At 40.5% G+C, this 13,535-nt stretch overlaps 1 protein-coding gene across 4 annotated transcripts in view; it reads right to left on the reverse strand.

Moving 5' to 3' along the window:
* The window catches only part of ZNF106 (zinc finger protein 106), a 48,072-nt gene that overhangs the window by 5,484 nt on the left and 29,053 nt on the right, over positions 1–13,535 (reverse strand). For 3 of the 4 annotated variants that reach the window (XM_054828645.1, XM_054828648.1, XM_054828647.1), the window contains exons 11-21: positions 9,697–10,477; positions 9,249–9,304; positions 8,869–9,014; positions 8,426–8,560; positions 7,400–7,516; positions 5,254–5,445; positions 4,083–4,145; positions 3,009–3,128; positions 2,472–2,543; positions 869–940; positions 116–262 (exon numbers count right to left, since the gene is read on the reverse strand). In XM_054828645.1, the coding sequence (XP_054684620.1) occupies positions 116–262; positions 869–940; positions 2,472–2,543; positions 3,009–3,128; positions 4,083–4,145; positions 5,254–5,445; positions 7,400–7,516; positions 8,426–8,560; positions 8,869–9,014; positions 9,249–9,304; positions 9,697–10,477 (1,901 nt within the window). The remainder of the gene's footprint in view (positions 1–115; positions 263–868; positions 941–2,471; positions 2,544–3,008; positions 3,129–4,082; positions 4,146–5,253; positions 5,446–7,399; positions 7,517–8,425; positions 8,561–8,868; positions 9,015–9,248; positions 9,305–9,696; positions 10,478–13,535) is intronic. The other variant, XM_054828646.1, reaches the window with a different exon arrangement.

Below are 13,535 nucleotides of genomic sequence, written 5' to 3' on the forward strand. Positions count from 1 at the left end.
CAGTTAAGCTTGTCAAGACTAGAAGAACTTAACCCTTTTTAAAAGATTACCACAATTGTGGTGATATAGAGTACTTTATACTACCAAATACAACCACGCTAGTTCAACTACAGACCTGCTTGGAACCTTTCCTGGAAGTAAAGAAAGCATCACAGTTCTTCCAACGACATTTTAGGGTCTGAAAATTTGGGTTGGTGTGGTCAGTTAGCAAGTGTTGTTTCAGATGGTCCACAACTCCAAAGATCAGTGAACATCCATGCCACTGGTAGAAAAAACATGCCAGAATAAGCCAGGGAAAAAGAATTCTAGCTAATGCTTTTCTTCTTGCAACTTCACAATATTATACCAAGACTGTTCACACACATGCCACCTCTTGTAACTTTTTAATCTTCTTATTCCATTTCCATTCTCAATGGTCTCTATGGTTTTAATTACAGCTTTACAAAGATTCTTCCTGCCTCTAGGCAAGCCTAGATCATCAGCAAAAACAGCAGAAGAAAGAGAGGAACACAGTCTTTACAGGATTTAAGCTTACCTGAGACAGTTATTGGGAATTTAAATAAACTTATTTAGCAGAGTAAATCAGCTTTTCTGTGTAACTCACCTGACGTTTTTGGTTTTAAGCAGTTACATATCACTATCTAAAAATTGCCAGAAAGAAAAATAAGATGCTACTACCAACTTTCCCCGAAGCATACACATATACTAAACAGCATGTAAAATGGAAATAGTGATATATACTTACATTTAAAATGTACAGATAAATTTAAAAAATAATACTGAATTGTAATAAATTAAAGGTCAAGCTATCCAAGACTGAGTAGTAACTACCCCCAGAAAATAAGCCTAAAAACATTTTGCTCATTACCCAGCAACGATAATTCTGCATCAGATTAAGCCTCACAGCTCTAACACTGCCATCATAGCATCCAGTGTAGATCTGTAAAAAAAAAAAACAAAACCACCACACATTTATGGGTAAGCAAGCTGGGAATAACAGGGGAAAAAAAGAAACCAATTTTGAAGGAGGCTTCAGTAGTATATTAGGTGAACAACAATAAAATATCAACATGCAAGGCTTCTAAATTTAAAAAATGGGTCTAGCCTAATTCTTTTACGATTTGCATTCATGGTTTACAAAAACCTACTAATGAATAAGAAATGTTTCCATACTTCTATCATTGATAGTGTCATGTGCCTAAAAGTTCAGAAAACTTTAAAATATAATGTTACTATCCACTGATAGTATACACTATTTAGGTGTAAATGTCAAGTTGAGTATATTTCCAGAACTTAACCAGTTATATGTATATCAAAAAGGGATGGGGAGGAAGGGTGAGGAGGAACATCCGTTTCAGAAAGAGAAGGCAGATGCAGATCCAGAGAAGGTAGACAAAATGGTATCTTAAAAAACACTTTTGTTAGACAAATGCTCTACATAAAATTGTCCTTTGGAAAGAAAAGGATGTCAGACACTTGTAATCCCATAAAGAACATTCATTGTTAAAGAGAGTCCTCACATAATACAGAAAACCCTGCAAGCTGAAGATTTCATTTGTTACTTTTGTTGAAGTCTTTTTGTCTCTTGGAAATTTATCACTAGGATATAACAGCCAACCTGCTGTGTGTAAAAGACTACACTTTACTACTAAGACTACTACAGAAAATTATAATCTTTTCACTCGTCACTAAGCTTCTCATCTGAACACTTCTTTGATTTGAGAATGCGCAAACCAGACTATTGCTGGGGGACAGTTCAAGCCTCAGACTGCAAGCACAAAGCCTGAGTGCACTTAGTGCTCCATCTCACTCCCATAAGAAGTGAAGCTTGGGCAGTATGTATTCCAATTAGTAGGAGATCAGTTCTGTTAGACCTTATTCTTCTGTTATTACAGATCATTACCATATATCTCTTATTTTACAATCTGAAAGAAAGTTTGCAAACAAATTCCTACACATGCAGGCAAATAACTTGCTTAAAATAGTCATTAAAAACACTTATTTGTTCAGAAGTGGTTCTGAAACCTATCTTGCAGTGCAGAAGCGTGAAAAAATCTGTGCACCTAAATCAATTACATACCTTTGTTTAGGTTCTATCAAAGGTTATTAGAGGTTTGAACATGGGTGAAGTTTTTCTCTAGCAGCTGTGAGACTCTCTTGAGTAAAAGTCAAACAGGCTTGATGTTTGAAAAGATGGAATATTTTACTATTTCTAGACTCTTCATTGCAATCACCACTGTAAACAGAACTATTGTTTTAAGACTACAGTAAGCTAGAATATAATTTTTCCTCAGACAACAATATTACATAAATAAAAAGCTGTTATAGAAACACGACTTTTTTGCTGAAATTTCTAAGTTGTTCTTAGTCTGACAGCAGGTTGCTTTCATTATCTGAAAAATTTAAACTCTCTTGTATATGCCTGTGGAAATTACAAACTTCTCTGAACCCAGTGAAAAGAAGGAAGTTACCATGCTCTTATGGATCGTCATACACATGATCATATCCGTGTGGCCTCCATAGACTTGCAAGCGGTCGTGCGACTTGAAAGAAAAAGAAACAGAAACAGACATTTAATAGCAACACAGTTAATAGCAATTTTTCACAGACCTGCAAATGACAATGCTTCCAAGAGCAGTTTCCTGGGTAACAACTAAACTCCTCTGGTGGATTCCAAACTTCATAGCCACCATTAAAGCTCACTTTTGCTTACATTGCTTCTGTGAGTCTTTTGTCCAACTAAACATTTGGTCTTTCAAGCAGACAGAAATAACATTTCCCCACTTTCTTGAGCTGTCATTATCTTAGGATAAACCTAAACCATTTTTTTTTTTTTAGAACCTGGGTATCTTCTTTAAAACCCATGTATTTTGGCTGGTGAGACAACTGTATATTCTGAGTGACCGGAAAGAGAGGGATAGGCCAGAGACCATTAGGCACAAAGATGACTTCTATTTGACTTCAAAATCATTAATTAACACGTACTAGGCAACCATCTATTTTCTTACCTGCAATTCATAAACACGAACAAATTTATCCAGACATGCTGTCACCATCACTTTCCCAAGAATGTTCACAACCGTTACTGCATGGTTATGGCCTTTATAGATCCGTACCAGCTCTCCAGTCTGCGTCAAGAAAAGGCAGAGACAAATAGGTGTTTGTTTTCTTTTTTAAAAACACCTAACCAAACCAGTTTCATCTAACCTAGATAGGGTAGCTAACGTCAATGCTCACTACCCAAAAAATGGAAACACTCTTTATTAGACTTCCATTTCCTGTGAGGGCACTCCTAGATTATGATCAAATATTACTTATCCTTTTCTTTGCCCAAGTTAACACAGAGCCATTCCTGCACGACTGAAATGCATGCCACTATGAACAGTGTTTACTTTTCTTTACATCATTAGTTACATTAGTTCCCACCTATCCTGCAACTAGTACCATGCTATTAGTACTAGCAGTATTTATGTAGCCACAAGGATCAGTAAGTAAATTTAGCTACATACACAGAAATATACAATATTTTTGTCAATTAAAGTTTACCTCTGGTAAGTTTCTTAATCTAACTTGTTGCATTGCTACATGAATGCTTCTGCTAGCACAGGGGAAAGATGGTGTAAAAGAGGAAGAGAGTGAAATGCTAGAGACAAAGCATTCACAACAGGATAACAGCTTTTGAACCAGCTAATTGGAATGCTGTGTGTGTTCCTCAAGTTCTTCCTGTACTAAAGAAAGTCTTCCCCAACCAGAATATCTCACATGGCTTTGCTCTGAACCCCTCCCACATTATCAGCACATTTGTGGTAATATTTGCAAAAGCAAGATTCCCAGATAAAAAGGCATTGCATATCATATTGCAAGATGATTACAAGTTTATGTTTCCCAAGGTATTTTATCCTCTGCATCCCTCCTTAGTTAGCTATAGTGCATAATCGTATTGACAAAATCCTATGACTTCCTTTGCTGGAAGCTATTCTGCCCCAACAGTCAGTCAAAAATTCTGCAAATACTGACTTTATAGCACAGGAATTCATTGCCTTAATAGCAAAAGTCATTCCAACTTTATATATGAGACTTACATGTATGTTGTGGGCATGGACAGACTGATCACTGGAGCCACTGAATACCAGATCATTCACAACCTTACAGAAAGAAAAAAAAAAAAAGAAAAAAGAGAGAGAACAGTTTTATTTTTGTAATAAATCTGGAAATGGGCAAGCAAAATGTTACGACCCTGTTCAGTTTAAAGTTGCACTGTAGTATTTCCTAAATTTGACAGTCTTAAAATCAACAGCAAGTATGAAAAAAAAAACCCAACCATGCACTGAGCTCTTTACATAAGAGCTAGAAAGTGTACTATGCTGTCCTAATGACTTTTGACACTTCATAACTGACATTAGAAGCTGTTAACTTGCAGCGCACCAGGCTAACTCATCCTACCTACAGACAGCAGCAAATCAGGGACCAAGCAAACTGAATGCAGAATGCTGCTCTGTACATGCACAGTAAAACATGTTGCTTCCTGGAAATACTGGATGTGCTGTGCACTTATATTCTGGTCACGTAAGAAGGATGGTGCTCCTGACAAGTACTAACCTAGAAAGGAAGCTTAACATATCCATCATGGATCAAGAAGGGACCACAGTATGCTGCCACGCAAACAGGACTAGGATAGCCTACACGGCAAAAAGTTTGTGCCACTGCAACATAATACATAAATTGTATTTGTCTCTTTAGATAAGTCATCCTCTATCTGTTACATGATAGTGGTCACAGGAAAGCAGTCAGACGAGCGCATATGTTCCACCTTGCTTTCTCAGAAGCCAGAAACCTGTAAATAAGTGGTAGTGACTCTTCTATTAAAAAAGAAGAATACTCCTCTAGGAGTTACATTTTTTCCAGTTTTCTCTGAGGTTTGTACAATCAGGGTACGTGAAAACAAGCTTCATCTTTTTCCCAATGCTCCCTCTGTTGGCAACTCACATTTCAAGATTCCCTGAATTTTCTAACAGCATGAAATAAACATGCTTCCTACATACACACCTCCAATAGTTTTGCTGGGAACATGAGATATGGCAGCCAGCCAGAGACAATTTTCCTACCAAATTACTCAGTTTTTATCACTTAAAAATAGATAATTCCTCTATTTCCTACCACAATTTGCTTGCTATTAGATGAGAAAGAGAAAGGAAAAAACCCCACACCATTTTAAGCATTCTTTGCCAAAACTGTATTTTCAGAGACACCTGCCTTCATGCAGAGTATAGTCTTGCTGTGACCTTCCAGGGTTCTGAGAAGTAGCCCGTTCCTTGCATCTCGCACGCTGATGGTACAGTCGTAGGAGCCCACTACCAACAACTTGCGTGCTCCTTCCTGAGCTGTGGCTAGACAGCTCACTGCTCTAGGGCCGTGGCATTCAAAGGTATCAACCTGCTTGTTGTTCTGTTGGGGGAGGAAAAAATGGTATTTAAGAATTAAAACTTTGCTGTGACACTGACTAGAGTCCTATGACTATGTGCTATGACACTGAGTCCTTTTTGTGTTGTACTTGTTATAGCATCTGATTTCAGTTTAGTAACACACCATTTCAGCAGTGGTAAGAGTTGCATCTTAACAACTAAGTTTCCAAATCAAGGAAATCATATGAAGCCCCTCATGTTGGGCTTCATATTTAGCAAAGGTCTAGTAAATCCTCCTTCTGAGTTAGAACAATGAAAGGAACGTTTTATGAAAAAAATGCAACACACAATAAATTTGTAAGGAAATATTTGAGAAATTGGTCCAGGATCCATGAAAAGAATAATCAGAAAAATAATTTATTTAAATAATTATTTTTAGTCACTTTTAAATATCATGGGAACTGCTGATCAAGCCTCTTTGCCAGAAAACCACGTGAATGAGTCTCTTCTACAGCTGCAATGGAGCAGGCAAAACCAGCAGACTTCCATAAAGTCTCTCGCACTACTTTGCTGGGCAAGTGTGGTGGGTTGACCCTGGCTAGAGGCCAGCTGCCCACCAGAGCCGCTCTCTCACTCCCCTCATTCACTAGACAGGGGAGAAAAGGCACAACGAAATGCTTGTAGGTCAAGATAAGGACAGGGAGAGATCACTCACTAGTTATCGTCACGAGCAAAACAGACCGAACTTAGAGAGGGAATTCATCTAATTTATTACTAGGCAAAACAGAGTAGAGGAATGAGAAAATAAAATCAACTCTTAAAACACTTCCCCCCACCCCTCCCATCTTCCCGGGCTCAACTTCACTCCCGGCTCCAACCTTCCCCCCCTCAGCGGCACAGGGGGACGGGGAATGGGGGTTACGGTCAGTTCATCTCACGGTGTTTCTGCCGCTTCTTCATCCTCAGGGGGAGGACTCCTCTCATCGTTCCCCTGCTCCAGCATGGAGTCCCTCTCACGGGGTGCAGACCTTCAGGAGCAAACTGCTCCAGCGTGGGGTCCCCCACGGGGTCACAAGTCCTGCCAGCAAACCTGCCCTGGCGTGGGCTCCCCTCTTCACGGGTCCACCGGTCTGGCCTGGAACTTGCTCCAGCGTGGGCTTCCCACGGGCCACAGCCTCCTTCAGGTGCCTCCACCTGCTCCGGCGTGGGGTCCTCCACGGGCTGCAGGTGGAATCTCTACACCCCCTCATCCTTCCTCCATGGGCTGCAGGGGGACAGCCTGCTTCACCATGGCCTTCACCACAGGCTGCAGGGGGATCTCTGCTCCGGCGCCTGGAGCTCCTCCTCCCCCTCCTTCTGCACTGACCTGGGTGTCTGCGGAGTTTCTTACATCTTCTCACTCCTCTCTCCGGCTGCAAAAGCTCTCCCTCTCTAAGTGTTTTTCTTCTTCTTAAATATGTTATCACAGAGGCGCTGATTGGCTTGGCCTTGGCCAGCGGCGGGCCCATCTTAGAGCCGGCTGGCATTGGCTCTGTCAGACACAGGGGGAGCTTCTAGCAGCTTCTCACAGAAGCCACCCCTGTAGCTCCCCGCCCCCCCCCCCCCCCCCCCCCCCCCCCCCCCCCCCCCCCCCCCCCCCGCCACCAAAACCCTGCCACGCAAACCCAACACAGCAAGAAAGGAGGATTCACAAATAATCAACTGTGTCAGAAAACTCCCATGTCCCATGTCACATGACTCGTAGGCCAGGTGGAACCTTAAGGAAAAATGTGACAATACAGCAGTTAAGAGAAAGATAACCAGAGAGAATGGGAGATGGGACAGCTTCAAGCACTGACAAAATAAAGGACCCAAAGGGGCTAACAGTGACCATTTACACCAAAATACTTTAATTACAAACACATTTACTACTCAAGAGAAAGAATGTAAAGAAACACAAAGTAGAGAGAAACAGCATCACAATAGATTTTTAGGTGCCAACATTTAAACAAACTAACCTTTATGCTGAAAGTAACCACACTGCCATTTGCAAGGCCTGCATAAAGGATCCGCCATCTACTGTGTAAACAGAGCACTCGATCTTCCAATTTAAACTGTTCCATGCACTCTCTGGTCTGGCAATAGAAAGAAGTAATTAAAGCTCTTCATTAACTGAAAACAATTCAGGGGAAAAAGCCTGATGTGAAAGACGGTTTTCACCTACAAGTTGCATTTTTTGAACCAACAGAGCTGGAGAAAAACACGTGAAAGTCTGGTGTCACATGGCAGTTAGATCCTCATTTTAATAAGCTCACTCTCATCGCTGAGAGAGAATGAGTACTTCAGCAATCAGTTGTAACCCTAAAATCTTTATTCTAGTCACAACCTCTAATATATATAGAAGTTTAGACTACAGACTATATATATAGTTTTTCATGTATACAAAAAACCCTGTTAAATGCTTCAGTTTGAGGAATCCCCATGAAGTTCCCCACAGGGAAGTGCCATGAATCATCACCTTAAGAGTTAAAAGCCTCTGGCAGTTTGTCCCCTGAAGCCGATACTTGCTTTCTAGTCTTTCAAGCCACAGGTTGGACAAGCCTTTCTATCATTTATCCTTAAAAGTCCAGCTTCAGGAAGTCTCAGTCTGCTCTTCTACCTGCCCTCAGAATAATAGATACCTATTCTTTCTACAGCTGCTCTATGAAGAGAGCAGTGCCTTCCATAAGCAATGAAATTACAAATACAGCAAGATAAATATGATATTCATAGCCAGACAACCATCCTGCACTTTGGTGTTCCCAACACTTGGGATCGCAACATGCTGTTCTGGCAAAAACTCTGCTGACAAGCTAGCCAAAAGATTAGGGTAGTAAACCACCTACTGGTTTACTGTTTGTTTTTTTCCTGCTCCATGCTAATGAGGTATGATGTGGGGCTGATGGACAGCTCATATGGGTTTAAAAGGCTTTTTTCATTTACATTTGCAAAGAAACACACCCATAAAAATGCAGTACATGTTAATCAACACAGAGTTTGAGTACCTTGATATTGTAACAGTTGATAGTGTGGTCGCTTGAGCCAGTGTAGAGTGCAGCATTCTTCCCATTTGTCTGAGTGACCAGGAGGCAGTTCACTTTTGAAGTATGTCCTTCAAAGATGGCCACACACTTCCTGCTCTAAAAAGGAAAGCATAGGGTCTGTCAACATAAAGGCCCATAATGCCTCTCGGGATTGGTGCCTGACAGAGTAGGGTAGGGCAGCTAACAAAAGCAGGACACACACAACAATCTCTCTCCCCTTACCCTACTCATATAGAGAAGGGGTTGGAGGAGAGGGAGAAGAGAGGTTGAAGAATAGCATTAAAAAATTAGGAGCTTGGAAAAACAGCTGCTTCCTTAACTACATAGTAAGGCTTTACAAAAAACAGAATTGCAAACTAGTGACACTACAGTTAATGTAACACCATTCCCACAACCTTACTTACAACCAGATTGTAGGCACACACAGTTTTGTCTGCTGAGCAGGTATACAACAAATTCCCAAAAATCTGAATAGCATTCACTGCAGCCAGGTGTCCCTCAAAGTTTCCCTCTGTAGGTTCTTCATCCTCACCTGGCTCTGAAGACACTTCTGTAGGATAGACACACACGTATTTTGATTACGTGAACACACTCAAGCAAACATGCTACTGTTGTTTGTATTACCAAACAGCAGAACTATTTCGTGGACTCAGCACCTTAAAGTCAGATTTCATTGTGGGTCCCAGCTGAAGCCTGTAAGTGGCAGAAGGCACTCCAGACTTAACTCACAAGTCCTGCAAGATACTATACACAAAGTATCAGAAGAAAAACTGAAAAGATATACCTGATGAGTTCTTTGATCCTCTTAGTGATGATATGGAAGTCTGCGTCTCAGCCACACTATAACACAGAAATAAAAAGTAGCGAGATTGGGCTTTGCATGTTCATTTTTCAGACAAAATACTAGTGTAAGTCATACTTCAGAATACAAGACTCTGCACTTAGTAGAAAATAAGCTGTGACAGATAAGCTCAAAAACAAACTTTACATGGAGGATAGCCCTGTTCTTTTACTACAGTAATTAGTAGGTAACAAGACACATTCATTTGTTGGACCAAAAAAGCAAATTCAATTTTCATTTTTCCACTTATTTCAATCCTGAATGAAATTAAAAGTTACTGATGTTGTAAGACTTTCTGAAGGGGGGGGGGGGGGAAGAAAGAAAAGAAAAAGAGGCCTCTTATGAATATTGTATAATTCTTTTACCTTTGAGAGATCTATAATAATCTCACCTTCTTTTCCTATCATCCCTATAATTTGTGCCAATCTCACTGGTAGAGCTCACTTCATCATAACCAGAGCAAGATGCCTCTAGGACTGCTTGATCGATAGAGCTGCGTGAATCCCTCTTTGATGGACTGTCTGGTTTCTCATTTCCCGACTCTGATGAACCAACGTCAACAACCTCACACTGGGGTGCTGGAACTTCCACTAGTTCCAGAGAAGCATCACTGTCATTCTCATCTTTGTTTCTTGCTGTTTGAGCACTAGCACCATCCTCCTGTCTCGGAGGAGTGGATGTAGTAACCTTTTCTCCTTTAGGAACCTTTCCACCCTTGACTTTCCGGACAGGCTTAGAGTCAACGATATCCTGTTCTGTATCACTGTTCTCTGGCACGTGGGCTGCCCTCAGAGTTTTCTTCTTCCTTAACTTTCTCCTCCTCCTGTTCCCTTTCTCTGCTGGGACTACAGTGGTTGCCACCTGTTGCTCGGGTGGTTCTGCTGACAATTTGGGGGTTTTATCCATTGGCATTTCTAGAAGGACTGAGCGCTTTGGAAGAGAAGCGCTACACTGATCCAGTAAAAAGCTTTCAGTCACTGTGTCATTTGCTTCTCTCTTGCTGAAAACAGACAGTGAATGAGGAGAAGGGTTCTCGGGAAGTCCAGCCTTTCCCCTGTCCACAGCAGGCTTGTGAACATCTTGATTAGCGTGTTGGAAACAAGCTGCCAGCTCTGATAGGGATATGGTTGCAGAGATAACTGGATACACTGAAGTTTTCTGGTTGGTCTCTTCTGAAGAAAACAGACTAGTGTTATATTCAATCTGCACAGCAATAAATATTTATGCAAAATTGCTTTCCGTGCATTTTTCTGTTCATTCTCAATTGTGCATGGAAAGTACATATTCCTACATGTTGAAAGCTATGTGCGCATGCAGATCTGCTATTTCAGTCAGCTATTCAGCCTTTAAAAAACATAGCTGGGGAATAAAGTGTTTACCTGTGTACCCAGAAGCAAAGGAATGGGGCACATCATTCGAGTTGCTGGCTGACTGTATGTTTTTAAAAAGTTGGGACAACCAACCTTTGGTGAATCCTACACTGTTGGTTTAAGATGCTACCACCCTTCACTGTGCGCTCCCTTACCAGCTGTCACCACTGCTGTAGGACTGGTATTAACCAATGCATGCCTGATACATTTCAGCTGCTCGGTGACACAGTTTGAAGACCTTATGCTTAACTCATCTATATTAGTTATTTCTACCAAGTTACTTGGACCTAATTCAAGGTATACGAGTCATGCAGAACCCACTCTGCAGCATCATACCTTCTATCCTGGGAATGGCAGCGCTGTAAGCCATCAGGGTAAGCTTTGTTAGTTCATCTGTGGTGGACTATGCAGTGGGGACTCTCCCTGTCATTTTAATCGGAAGCTAAATGAACAAATGAATCCAATCTCTCAACAGAGACAGGCTAAGAGCACAGGCAGCATCTCACAGCTGCTTTTCCCACACCCTAAAATTCCCTGGTTGCATTTGCAATAACTGCAATCCAGAACAGGATGTTTCAAGTTCACTGCATTTATTGGGTGGGATCCCTCAATGCAAATGGGAAGCTGGCAGTATTTGAAACACTTCCCTGCTTCAGTCTGTCAGAAACCAGCAAATTAAACCTACAGCAATGCTTAGTCAAAGCTGTTGGAGTGTTTAACACACCACAGTACAAATTTGATGCTTTGGAATTACGCATCCAACTAGGGACAGCTTAAATGTGAACATCTTGCCCAACACCTTCCTCAGATGGAAAGTTCCAAGATAAAACTAGAACTTGCTGACAATGTAGGGTATATCGTATTTAAAGTAAATCAATGCAAAGCTGGTTTTCCCCTGACCCATAACTGCCATACATAGCTGCAACCCTTTAGAAAACCCTCTGTACAGAAGAAATTAATGCTTAAACAAGGTCTGAACAGTTACTGTGTTGAATTATACTGGGAAGAAGGCAAACAAACCCTTCAGTTTTGAATACACCTCTAACATTGTGCATCCCTCCTTTCCCATAGCAAGGGGGAGGGAATGAACTTGGTCACTTAAAAACAAAACAAACAGGAAAATAAGAGTAACCAGTAACTTAAACTGAAATTTCTAAAACCAGCAGTTACTAATTCTCACCGCTTGGAGTACTGCAGGTGTTAGAAAAGGATGTAGAAAATCACCATGGTAGTGCAAGAAAACAGAATCACTCAGTTCTGCAGGTGGGAGAGATTGCTGGTAGTTAGGAGAAACCAAATGCAATCAGCTCCTTCAAAGCAAGGCTGAGCTGACCTCCTGGGGAAGCTGACAAGCCAGATGTTCCAACCCCCTGAGAGAATTCCTCTCCCCCAAATTACAGAATTTACCTGACAGTAAATGCTTATTTTCCCCTCAAATTACCAAATCCATTTGATGGCAGACACTCATTTTAAATGTAGCACGTATAGGAGTTGATCAATACAAAAAAGAACATTCTTGCTTTCAATATATAAAAAATAAGTTTGTAGGAAACTGACAAATATGCTAATGTGATTAAGACATTTTAAAAGTAATTATTTAAGTAATAAATACAGCTATACATTGAAGCTTCATCTTTATGAAAAAAAATTTTAAAATCTCTTCAGTTTCTGTTTTGCCTGCACAGACACCAATAAGGCCTGAAGATTCTGCAAACAAGACACTTCATGCCACTACAGCTAGTGATCACTAAATCTTTATTCTGAGTTTCCCAACTCTAATATTAAAGAAAAATTACACCTCTCTTCATTGATGTTTAAACATAACAGAATGGCATATACCAATAAAAATGGGAAAGCCAAAGAAAGGTAGTGGCTACCTACAAGCTGAGTCTTAACAATGAAAACAAACACAAAAGCTGATTCTTTACCCCCACTGCATTTACTTTAGTGTGCACTCCCAGAGCTCCGTCATCCCTGTCAAATCCTCCAAAAAGAGACGAAGCAAAATTCACAATACTACATTAAGGTAATGTAACACAGTGGAATACAGGAAATGCAATAGTGACTAAAAAAGCACAAAGACTATTGATACAGAATTCTAAATCTGAAGCAAACTGCAAAAAGGTAGAAAAACCTTCAAATTCTTGTTTTTACAGAAGCCTAAGCTTCAATTCAGCCAACACTTATTTCATGCTTGACAAAAAAAAAAAGTGCTGATAAAAGTAGAACAGCGTGGCTTTTTCCAATAGTATCTTCCACTTCAGTTGAAGGGGGAAAAAAAAAAAAGTGTTGACTATGTTTACCTTTAACAAGGATCTTACTTATGAATCTTTATCTCAAATTATCTAAGTTAAGGGTTTGGGCAAGTGACATTATTATGGCTGACAAACGACTGTCATTAGAGTCACCCTGCTTGACTTCACAGGCTTTTAGGAAAGTAAAGGATGACTGAGCTTTTAATCTTCAGTTTGTACCTTCAGTCACAGTAGCAAGTTGCAGCGGAAAATACCAATAGCATTTAAACGTTTGACCACAGACTACAGTACATGATTTCCAGGGGTTTTAAACTGTCTAAATAAAGAGTTAGCAATTTCAGTTATAGCCATTAAGATCTCGTTTTTTCTGAAGCAGTAGCTCCCACATTAGTAGTTCAGTTAATTCAACGGTTTATCCTCCAGACAAAAGTGAACACACACTTCATTGATAGCCCTCCCCTACTTACTCCCACTCCCCTCACATAAGTGAGCAGCACCTAACATCCTTCTTACAGTAAATTGTTTACGGAAATCACAAATAAGATCGCACAAACTTTGAATGAGCATCTCCAGACCAGTGTGACTTAGAGACAGAAAGGGGGAGA

The sequence above is a fragment of the Grus americana genome, chromosome 5 (genome assembly GCF_028858705.1).
Source record: "Grus americana isolate bGruAme1 chromosome 5, bGruAme1.mat, whole genome shotgun sequence".
NCBI classification, from domain to species: domain Eukaryota; kingdom Metazoa; phylum Chordata; class Aves; order Gruiformes; family Gruidae; genus Grus; species Grus americana.